The sequence below is a fragment of the Schistocerca nitens genome, chromosome 9, assembly GCF_023898315.1.
Source record: "Schistocerca nitens isolate TAMUIC-IGC-003100 chromosome 9, iqSchNite1.1, whole genome shotgun sequence".
NCBI lineage: Eukaryota > Metazoa > Arthropoda > Insecta > Orthoptera > Acrididae > Schistocerca > Schistocerca nitens.
This window is the reverse complement of record NC_064622.1, coordinates 101,890,394-101,903,065: the sequence shown is the minus strand read 5'-3', so window position 1 is coordinate 101,903,065 and position 12,672 is coordinate 101,890,394. Positions and strand designations below refer to the sequence as shown.

The 12,672-nt window shown below is 38.2% G+C and overlaps 1 protein-coding gene across 1 annotated transcript in view; it reads left to right on the top strand.

The window, feature by feature from the left end:
• LOC126203377 (CD2 antigen cytoplasmic tail-binding protein 2 homolog) overlaps positions 1-6,211 on the top strand; it is a 98,617-nt gene extending 92,406 nt beyond the window's left edge. The window contains exon 7 of the mRNA XM_049937674.1: positions 3,593-6,211. Coding sequence (XP_049793631.1) covers positions 3,593-3,780 — 188 coding nt within the window. The 3' untranslated portion in view covers positions 3,781-6,211. The remainder of the gene's footprint in view (positions 1-3,592) is intronic.
• Positions 6,212-12,672: the final 6,461 nt, after the last annotated feature.

Here is a 12,672-nt window from a genome sequence, read left to right as displayed (position 1 = left end):
ATTTGTTTATTTACTAATCATTGTCACAATTGATAAGTTCGGTTTTTCTCTAAATACTTCGGCATGCTCTACACACTTTTACCAGGAAGTCAGAAGCTTGAACATTCCTTGTTCACAAAAAGTGTGGGATACGTCCTCAACCAGTTGTGCACACACTCCTTGATGTCTTCATTGTTTACAAATCGTTTCCCTCCAAGTGTTTCTTTAATGGATGCAAACAGAAAATAGTCAGGGGGGACTGTAGGGAGGGTGTTAAGGGTTTCTTAGTGGATGCCCTCCACATTCCCCTTGTCAAATTTGTGGTGTGGGGTTTACTATTGTCATGGAGAAGGGTGACATCTGCACGTACCTCATCTTTTGTTTCTGTCAGTGGCATTTTCTGACATAAACAACTGGTGGTAGTAAGCTGCATTCACCAGTGTCATTCATGAAGAGAATAAATGAGTTACACAGTAGTAAAAGAAATGCAGCCATAAGAACTTTTCCAGATGATCTTTATTGGGTACCACTCTTTACTTGTCATTTTGGGTTCTGGTGCATAATGATGGTCCCGTGTGTCATCATGTGACAGTACACTTCAAAACATCCTCCCCTTCTTGCCCTAACCAATTCAGAAGTCTCACAGATCTCCAACTTGACCTGATTTCCTGTTCTGTTAACAAATTTGGAACTCATTGAGCTCTGATTTTTCTAAAGCCAAGCTGTTCGCTGTTAATGATCTGAGCACTCCCATTGCTGATACCCACTTTTGCTGTGATTTATTCAACAGTGTACCAGCGATCAGCTTCAGTAAGCTGTCAAACAGCACAGATGTTGTCATTTGTGATACTTGATCCTAGATGGTGAGTCTGACTTCATTTTCTATAATTGCCCTTAAATTGTCTGGCTTAAATAAACACAAAGTTGGGGGACAGTGTGCAGCACCCTCAAACTATGCCTTCAAAAGAGTGAATATCTCTGATGGTTTAACCCGTCATAGGTTTAAAATTTTGTGGTAATACATTGCGAAACGTGTGTTGGTTCACCTTCTTTATTTCTTCGTTGAAATAGAATTTGAGTTACGAAACAGTTACCAATTTCACCCTATAACAAAAGATACTAACTAGGAATAGTCAAAATAAATTAGAAAATCAATTACGTACATAAAACTAAGCACAAAATTAGATCTTGTGTTATATTCTTTTAAACTGAGGGCCGACCTTTCTCTTTTTAAAAAAATGCAGATTATACTCACATATGTTAATGGTAATTAATTAAAAAATGAATTTTAAGGAGGCAGATGGCATAACAAGAGGAGAAGTAAAAATATCCCAGCTTGCTTTGTCACAGACAGAGGTATCTCTTGTTCACTCATGGCTGTACTGAGGCCAGAATAGAGTGCAGCAGCAAACCGAGCCTGTTTCCCCTTTCTGACCTCCAGCCCTCCACTCCGCCATCCTTCTCGGAACTGCTTGTACAATACATTGGAGCAATTGCTGTTTATATTTGAGTCATCTTCATATATCGTTTCTCAAGAAGACTCTGTGACCTAGAATTATGAATTCTATATAGGCCCTTTAGTGCTTCAACTATGTATTGTTGTATTGTTGACTGTCATTACAAAGGGAGAGGTAAGTCAAGTGCCTAAATTTTTTTTAGTAATTGTAGGAGAGAAATTCAATGCCACGATAACATCCAGCTAGCAATGTGCTGTAAGATTAGGAGACAATATTTGTTACAAAGTAGGATGGAAGTAAGGGGGTTGGACAAAAATATGGCAACACCAAAAACATGACAAACTGCAATGCCTAATATGGTTTAGGAAAAGCACCCATCTCAGAATGGATAAATACTGGTCTTGTTTGGTTTTCAAGGGCATCTTGTACCAATCTTCCTGCAAAATAGTGGCAAGTTCAGGTAATGACAATAGAGGCAGATAGCGATCACGCACCCTCTCTGCAAAGTAGACCACAAAGATTCGAAGATATTGAGATCTGGTGACTGTGGGGTCAGGGGAGATGTGTCAATAATTGATCCTTGTACTCACATGAAAGTCCTGGACAATGTGAGCTGCGTGAACAGGAGCCCTGTCGCCTTGGAACACAGCATCACCCCTGCACAACAAACATTGTATCAAGGAATGGACCTCGACAGCCAAAATAGTCACATAATCCTTGGAAGTAATGTGACCTTGCAGAGCAATTAGGGGGCCCCATAGAAAACCACAATATGGCTGCCTAAATCATCACCGAACCCTGCCATGTTCCACTCTTGGGACAAAAACGCAGCCAGAAGTTTGAATTAGTGTGAAACAAGACCCATTTGCCCACATGAATTTCTTCCGTTGCTCCATAGTCCATGTTTTGTGGCTTCAGCACCACGTTTTCTTGTTACAGGTATTTGTATCTTCATGTGTGGTTTTGGACTTCCAGCTTGCTGTGCATGTGTAGCTTTTTGCTTGTTGTTTTGGTGCTGACAGTGTTCATGAGTGTGACATTCAGTTCTGCAGTGACTGTTGCAGATGTTATCCTCATATTTTTCATCTGAACCCTCTTCAGCGACCGTCCATCACGTTCTCTCATCGCACTTTGGTCTGTGTTGTGACCTTCCCTGTATGCGGTATAAATCTGTGGTACATTGCCTCTCAAAACACCAGATACATTGACTGCCTCGGCCACAGAAGCACCCTCCATACGAGCACCAACAACCTGCTCACATTCATCTTAACTTAGCTCCAACATAATGTACTCAAAATACACAGAACAGTGTTCTGCCCATGACCGACTCTTGCAATGTATTGAGGATATTGCACTCGTGCCATTCATTGTCAAATGCAGCAGCACAACCTGCAGGCTTGGTTAGTATCTGCATCTATGTTCAGGCATGTATTTCTTATGTTTCCATATTTTTGTCTCAATGCTGGCTGTGTGTGTGTGTGTGTTTCCTTTTTCCATAAATTATCTTTTAACTCTGACATTACTGTAAAATAATCTTTTGATGATTTATGTTCCTCCACCATTGTGTATCGCAAGCCAATAACATTTTACTAAGAATACTGGTATCTTCTGAGTACCAATAAGGAAACAGACTGGAGCAGGATTAGGTAAGTGTGATTTTGGATGCTTGGAGAATGTATGAAGAAAAATGCACCAGTTGTGCTAGTAGTTATAGAGTGAGTAGCTGTGGTTCTTGGAATGCCCAGGTGTTTAGGCCGTTTACTACTAAGTACTGTGTAAGATCTGGCTTTGATAGCGATAATGTGGAATCCTTTATTGGAATTACATTTCAGACATAATCCATTGCAGTGGGGAATTTCATTTTGGGGGCATTTCCACCTCAACCACTTTGTAACTACTTTTAATAGTTACTATAGTTCTTCAGTGCATCTCCATTTTCAGAAGAGTTGTCCATGTGGTTGGCACAGCAGATACAGCTGATAACTGATGCTGGAGAGCTACATCCTCTCTTTTGCATTAATTGGATTTAGGCCCTTGGAAAGTGAAGAGAGGACGAGTTAATCTCCAACGTCATTTATATATTTCTTTTACTTTCTGTTCAGTGATGGCGTCACCACTAATGTGAAATACACTCAAGAAATGAAATGATTTTTCAGGTGGTGAACTGATGTGGGAGTACAAATTGGAAGAGAATGCCACAGAGATCAATGGCCCTCACACCACATCTCAGATGCTGCAGTGGATTAAAAGTGGGCATTTTAAAGGTGACGTGTGGGTGCGCAAGTGTGGCCAGGATGGACAATTTTACACTTCGAGGCGGGTGGACTTTGAACTGTATCTATAATAGTTCTTTGTATAACACAGTACAGAATTTTATTAGTTCAAACACTGTTACGTAATCAGTCAAGAAGTTCATCGCATAGGCTTTAATGTATTACTACATTTAGTAAACAGCAGTGGGTTTTTAATTACTGTATACTTATTTTTTCGTTTCTGAAACACTGAGTAAAGTACTGTGAAGACGACGAATTCAGGTTACACTGAATTTTTTGCGATAATGAAACAGATTGATATTGTTTCATAAAATTATATAATATTTTTGGAAAACTTTTGTTTTCTGTTGAGTTAATGTAATTATTGTATATAGGGAGACTATGTATAATTTGATTCTGTAAAGTAAAAATATCCTGTATGCATTTTACTGTGGGACAAGGAAAACCCTTGGTCTCGTGATTGATAATTGTAGGACTGATTCAATTGCATATTTACAAATTGTACAAAATGTACATTAAGCTACATTACAGCTGATTTTTGTCTTCTAAGTATTAGTTTTGCAACAGTCAGAGAAATTAATTAAAATTGTTGTGCTGCTTAATGTAATCTGTAGGGTATGATTTGAAATTCTGAGACACTGAAATGTATGATAGTAACAGAAAATTGAATGATTGCAGTTATTTTACTATAATTAGAAACCATTTAATAGGTAGCTGTACATTGTTACTCAATTACATGTTTTATTGTGCATTGCGCCTGCCTTTCTAATGTCATGTTTCTGATGTGGTAATGTTATTTCCTTTACTGCCATATCCATGCTGTGATGACTGTGATATTATGCACGACACTATGTAGTGTGACACAATTGTTGATGATACAAGCAGATTCTATCATATTTGTATGGGACTTATTCTTCAAAAACTAATTAAATGAATTAAGATCTAGAAATACTCCTGCTTGTGACCTGCCTCTACTCCTTGCTTTTCAGAAAATATTTTAGGCACTTATTGTGTACAATACACTTGATTCACTTATTAAATAAACAGGCGTTTGCTAATGTTGGATGGGAATTATTTCCTTTTGTCAGTAAAAGAGTACCAAGTTGGTGGGTAGATACAACTCAGATTTCTTTGAAACTATGTTAGTTTTTCAGTTTGTTAACTTGATAAAGCAAGAATTGTAAATGTGCACAGCTTTTTTTTAAAACACATCATGTATGCAGAACCACAGAGAAAAAGTAACAAACAGCAAGAAATTTATGCGACATTTGAAGGATTTTATATTTGTACCAATATTAATGCTTCAAACCAGAAAGTGATATTTTGTGAAGAATTTGTGTAGTCCTACCAAGTGACACACTACCCTAACTTTCAGAAATGTTGGTTCCTTCCTTGGCAAGGAGAGAGGGATGTGTTGGGGAATGTTGAAAAGGGAGGGCACATCACCCAAATCGTAGGATGAGAAAGACTCATCTCTACATGGAATGTATGTGCAGTTGCAAATATTGACGAGTCTGTGCTGGACTGAAACTTGAACCTGGGTTTCCCACTTATCGCAAGTGGTCACCTTACCATTGGGCTATCCAAGCACAACTCACAGCCATATCTAAACTTCCATATGCCATCAACCATGTGTCTACGACCTGCACTTGTACATTCATTATGTATATTCCTGTATGGGGGAGACATTTTAATCGAAAGTCAGTTGCCCATTATTGATGAATAAATATGATATTGTAGTGCCCGTGTGGTTCAAGAGTACAATACAAAGTTCCTTCGGATATGCATGCACGTCTGAATGAACTTTGCATTGTACTTCTGAACCACACAGGCACTAAAATTTCGTATTTGTCCATCAATAATGGGCAAGTGACTTTCAATTAAAATGTGTCCCCCATACAGGAATATACATAATGAATGTAAGAGTGCAGGTCGTAGACACATGGGTGACGGCATATGGAAGTTTGGGTCTGACCATGAGTCATGCTCGGATAGCCTAATGGTAAGGTGACTGCTTATGGGTAACTGGAAAATACGGATTCAAGTCCCAGTCCAGCACAAATTTTCATTGTCGTCATTCCATTATACCACTAATGTTTTGTCAATATTTGCAGCTGTGAATACATCTCAAGTGTTTCTTAATGGCTATAGTAACTGCAGTGCCTGTTCCTTCAATCTGAAGGAACTTTGCATCCTACTTCTGAACACAGGCGCTGCAATATTGTAAGACTCGGGGTCCTTTCATCCTGGACACTGGGTGACATGCCTTTCCTTTTCAACTTGTCATTGTTTAACAATGCCAGAATTTGAAATCATCAACATATTTGGTTGATCAAAATTGCTGTGCTGTAGCCATAGTAGGATATAACGTTGGTGCACTTTATAATTTTCGAATAAGTGATTCAGGACCTGAAAATGTAGTATCTGTTTTTGGTGAAATAACGAGGATGGTTTGAAAAGTTTTTGATACAGAATAGAAATAAAGTACTTACATCACTGAAACTTTTTTTTTTATTTTTCAGTGTAGTCTCCTTGTAGATTAATGCACTTGATCCGATGTTCCAGTACCTTGATCCCATCTCGAAAATGAGTTTCCTCCAGGCCTGCAAAATAGTTGTAAACTCTGGCTATCAATTCTTCGTTTGAAGTGAATCTTTGTCCACCAAGAAAAATTTTCAGTCTTGGGAAGAGATGGAAGTCTGATGGAGCCATATCAGGTGAATAAAGCAGGTGTGACAACAATTAATACCTTAGTTAGTGGAATTTTGCCATGGCGATGGCATGTGTGTGCAGGCGCCCATTGTCTTGATGGAAGATGACTTTCTTCCTTGCTAAACCTGGCCTTTTTCGCCTATCTTTTATTGCAATTTGTCCAGGATGTTAGCATAGTATTCTACAGTAATTGTTTACTCAGTGGGGAGATAATGTACAAACAGAATCCCCTTCACATCCCAGAACACTGATGCCAAGACCTTTCCTGCCAAAGGAATTGTCTTTGCTTTCTTTGGTGGCAGAGAATAAGCATGTTTCCACTACTTTGACTGCTGTTTTATCTCTGGGGCAATAGTAGGGCACCCAAGTTTCATCTGTGGTCACAAACCAGTTCAAAAAAGCGGACCAAACATTGTTCTGATATATTCATTCTCATGCATTTTTGATCCAGTATCAAGAGTTGGGGTGCCCATCTTGCAGATAATTTTTTTATTTCATAATGTGATATACCCTTTCAGATGACATCTGGCAAGCATGAGCAATTTCGTGCACTTTTGCAATGATTTCTGGAGTAGTAACACATCTTGGCCGACCACTGTGTGGATCATCATCTAAACTCTCCCAACCAAATTTAAATTCATTTGTCCACTTGGAAACAGTGGAATATAAAGGAGCACAGTCCCCCAGTGTATTCTGGAAATTGGCATGAATGTCCTTTGCTTTCATACTTTTCTTTACGAAGTACTCAATCACTGCTCGAATCTCGATTCCCCCCCCCCCCCCCCCTCCTTCCATCTTTGCAAATCACTATGTGGGAACAACAACAGAGCCACGTCACCGCCACAGCTCTCTTTCAAGAGAACTGACGTGGCACGTGTTTACAGCCAACAGTCCAATGAATATCACATGAACAACTTGTTGCGCTAGCACTGACCTCTCATGGTGACTGCAAGAACTTTTCAAACCATCCTTATTAAATCTAACTTTTTTTGTTTTTCAATGATTAGAAGTACAAATTAAAAAGGTTGTCATGCTATGTGTCTGAAGACAAAGTCTTGGTGCATTGAAATTGACTCTTTATACATCAAAGACAAATGGTGATTGGGAGCTTCTTGACTGTAATGTCTGCTTTTGCAAAACTTTGACAGAATTTTTTTTCCCCCGTGGTTTCTTCTAGCTCTGTTTAAGCTTCCAACAAATGATGGATATGTTGAGAATCAACAGCATTTTCATCCATCTTGGTAGCTGTGGCGTGAGTGTAGCAGATTGCTAACCGAAAGGTCCCTGGTTTGATTCCTATCTGGGTTGGAGATTTTCTCTGCTCAGCAATTGGGTGTTGACCTTATCTTCATACCGCCATAACTGACATGGAAATTGCCTGCACAGTGTCACTGACAAGTCTAAGCCTCTGTAACTTCGTACCAGCATATGACTTGACCCTAATGAATGCTCTGAATTGTCGTAACACGCTGTTGTTTCATCTTTCCACGGTATAGATGGCTGTATGTCCCAAAAGCCAATACTTATAATAATGAAAAAGAAACCTCATTTTCACACTGTTGAAGAAAGTGCTTCTCTGATTTAAGGTGTTTCTCAACATTATTTTTCTTTCCTCACCCAAGTCAGTAATTACAAAATTGGCAGAATATTGATTTCAACCTTTCGTGACCAGACACAGCCACCCCACCTTACTTGACAAGACTACAGTCAGACCTGACAGAGTACTTACCATAGAAGTAGAACCAAAAATAACACTGTTTGCACATTACGGGAAGAATTTTGGTGTTGTCAAAGTAAGTTGACAGGTTTTGTTTTCCAGTTGGTACAGTGCAGTCACTACAAACTGGCAATCAGCTGCAAGTGTAAACTAGAACTACAATTGCCAGAGGGGATGGACATTTGGATTGCCAATCTCTTCTGGTGTTTTGAGGGCCACATTTGAATTCTTTGATGTACCAGGATTAGTCTTTTCATTCATTCCAAAATGAGAAGGGAAAACAATGAGCAACGCACAACACAAAGCATTCGCTAACGGGTGCTATTCAGTTGCTTGCTGAGGTTGGCAGTGTTGTAAATGAGGTACCATGGTTAAAGCCCGAACTCTCTGTGTATCTTGTCTGTGTTCACTATATTTATGCGGAGCTCGCAAAACGGATTTTGTAAACTGATTTCCTAGTTCCTCTTGTGGTTGGTCACACAAACACTCCAATATTGATTCTAGAAATTCGGTTCTAGTTGTTGGATTTAGATTTCCACAGTAAATTTTCGCTCTCGTGTAATTGCACGTAACCATTTTTGAAAAATGTTTGGGTTCTGAGGTTACATCTTGTTGGTAAAAAATTTTTGACTAATGTAGATGGAGTGACACTGTGTACAGTGAAGCAGTAGGTATATTACACTGAGTATGAAATTGTCTACCTCTAATATTTAATTTAAGAGAATCATCCATTATGTTGACTCATTCAGAAAGCAGAACAGATGATTTCCAAACGTAATATTTGACTGATCTAGCCAAACCATTTCAGCCCATAACATTAAACATGACAGCAAGAAACTGTTCCTGAAATTTGGTTTTTGTCTTCCAGAAGTTAAGTCAAATGATATACCAACTTTTGAACTTTAGCCGACAGACAGATGTATGTATTTCTTTGTTCTAGATTCCACAGCTGAGTCCTACGTTGCATTAAGCAGTGTGTAGAGAGACCATTCAACAATCCACAACTGATGTGGTACCAGAGCATTGAGTACACAGATTTGTTATTGCCTTTGCACAGTTTTCGTTTTTCAAACACTTTTTTGTAGTTCAGTAATAATTGTTGCTAAAACTGTGTCATGGTCACTGATATCAGTATTAAAGTGACTGAGTCATTTCAAATATTTACCATGCAAATCTTCAAACTAAGTATACTTAAATTAATAAGTTACACTTATACAGCAAAAGAAACTTCAGGTGTTACCACCAGTCAAACTAGTGTACTTAGCGTACTTGACTTAGTAGATTACAATCTGAATCCATAAAAATGACACATACATCACCTTCAGTATATGTATTAGCTATATACTTATTCAGCATGGCATCTCCATAATTCAACAGCTTATAATGACCCTTAAAACAACAGCCCCAAAACAAACTGAACAGCAATGTAATTCTTTTAGTTTACACCTTGCCACCAACCAGTGTATTCAGATCTGCCTCAACAACTGTAAGTGGAACAAAACTATACAAATAAACTGTAAACAATGTGTACCAATGAAGCTTTAGAAATTTTAACATTACTTGACAGGACTATGAATGAGCAAATGCTGGGTGTAAATAAAGGCCTCCAAAGATGCTGCAGCATACTTGGTTGGAACCTCACAATGCATAGGTATACAGTTTAGGGCCACACGTGCAATATATTGTGTAGGATTTGAGCAGGGAAAAATACAGCAGGAATTTTAGCAAGTGTGGCAACCACACAGAGCAGGGAAAACTGCTAGGTATTGGCAGTCAGCCAAGTATACATGGTGGAGAAGCAACTTTGCGAGAACAGCAATGTTAATTCAGTATTTGTATCATATTTATTATTTATTCATCATTGCCGTTGTCTTCGGCGAAGTGAAAGATAGCAGAGGAAATGGTGGATCTGTCATACACCAAGTGACAAATCAACTAAAGTTTATTCTCCAATTTAAGGAACTAAAGGTATATCCTGTGAAGTGTTGTCAAATGTCCGTCAGTTCATTCAAAAAACTGCTTTCTTTGATGAGAACTGACAGTTCTAAAACAAATACAGGGAATGTGTGTGCAGAAGGGACGCTAGCAATTACTATAAACTGAGTTTTATTGACACTCTAGAAAGAATTTAATCACAATATTTGTTATACTGAGATTTATCATATTACAAAACTGAAAATCCCACATTACTTTCAGCTGTGGACTTTTTTTTCTTTTTTGCTGGAGTTTGACTGAAACATGAAAGAAGGTTAACAAAGGTGACATGAAGTTGTACTGGATTGTGCTGGGGCATTTGAGGATCTTTCTGAATGAGAACCAATTGCACAAATTTCATTTCAAAACTAATTTGTCTGAATTTCTTTGGCACTGGAATGTATGACAGTAGAGATCTGCAATAAAAATGCCTGACTACATTATATATATATATATATATATATATATATATATATATATATATATATATATTCCTTTCCCTAAGAGCTAGGGGAGGGAGGGGCCACAGACACCCCAGCCCCCCTTGGCCCCAGATATGGGCACCCTTGCTTCTCAGTGTCCTGCAAAAATCTTTTTTTGGTGTTGCAGAGATTAAAAGTACTGGAACATTCGAGATACATTTTTAATATGTCTGACATACTCACTCTCTCAATTGAAGACATGTCCCAAGAAAGGGCATTTGCTTGTAATTTGGATAAGGCTTTTTAATTTTTGCGACATCTCCACTTCTACATTTCTGTATTTTTAAGGTTTGCAGATAGCTATCCTTTATGCTTTTCCAACATTTCTGTATCTTCTTATCTAAAATAACATATATATCAATTACAGTACACTTCTTATAATTCCCAATTAATTTTTGGGTATCTAGACTCCTGAAACTCATTCTATGTACTCTATTTCGAGTTTGTCCCTGTCATGGTTCAATGTCTTGACTAAACTGGTGCACAGAGTAAATCATAAATGGTTGTTCTGACTGGTAACTGAAGAAGTTTCCTGTAAATATGTGTGAACTAAAAAATTAAACTTTTTTACATAGTTTTTGTGCTTAACAACTTTTAATTCTTCCATTTTCCCCCAACAAGTGCTATGGCAATTGCTTGCCATGACTTTCTCATCAGACTCCTGTTTTTATAGTCTGAGCATCTTATGCCACACGTACATAATATTTGTGCACATACATAATTTACAGCTCACTGTCCACATAATCTATGTTGGACACCATTACTGAAATGTCCTGATCAGGACTATGTGACAGATTGAGCATTGTGTGAAAAACTGCTCATGTAACCACTCAAGCAGCTGGAATTCCTGCAGAGAAGTAGCCCGATGCATGTTCTGCTAGGGGTAACCTCGAGCGGTGTGCCAGTGCAGCAGTGGCATATATTCCAGAGGTGTGGGGCCAGCCTCACTTAAAAATTGCAGTTCTATTTCTGACAGTTTTTCCAGCTCAAATCCCTCTGGAAAATGGCATTTGTAACTATTAGTTTTAAGAGATCAGAAAATCACACTAGGATTGTAGCTTCCACTCTGTCTTTTGTGTACGTACAAACACACAATCATTCACAAGAGGAGTGAGTGAGTGTGTGTGTGTGTGTGTGTGTGTGTGTGTGTGTGTGTGAAGAGATTGTGCGAGGATACATTGGATTGAGTGAGGTTACCCCGATGCTTGAAAGCATAAGGGAATTTGAGAAAATGAACATTTTTAAAACTATATCTGTGACTGGTTTGATTGTGTGTACCACACCATGCATGCCAGGTACATGTCTGACTATTTTTGCTTCGTACTGGTAATTATAATATTTCCACCACAGATAGTTACTGGGCACCTGATGATACATATTATGAAAATCCTAAACAGTTTGAACAACAGCTATTAACATGTATACATTTTGGGCCTTGTAAAATTGTGCTGCACCATACTTTGACCTGTAATGAGAGAGTTGCCAGTACACTACGCATACACAATGAGTCTACCAATCCAATAGTATTCAATTTTGTGTGTGGCATCCACAAGCTAAATGCAGTGAGTGCACTAGAAAAATTTTTTCAGGATACAAAACACTACTTACTTACTTCATATGGTAGATATTCGAAATTCCTTTTCAGCAGAGATTTATGTTTACCTAAGGAGTATATTTCTGACAATTCTTGAAATATTTGGCTTTTATTTTGGTAGTTATTACCTAAAATAATTTGGATTCACAGAGTTTTGCCTCCGTTCCCAGGGATCTACAGAGTTATGCTTCTGTAGAGATCAATGTGCATATATTATCATAACATAAAAATAAAGACACGCCTTAATAAAAGATTTAATGACTAAAACTGAATGTGATTACAAAGTATGTGACATTAAACGACACTTTGAAAGTAGTTAAGACGTCACAAGCTTTCAAGTCCTGTCCCGTCCCCTCTAAATTACACTAGCAACTCATTGTCCTATGGATGAGTTTCAAATTCTGAATCTTCATCTGCACTGTTCCCAACTGTCTGAAAATGGATTACATTCTTGTAGACAGCAAGATTTTTGTTTTCTTCCCAA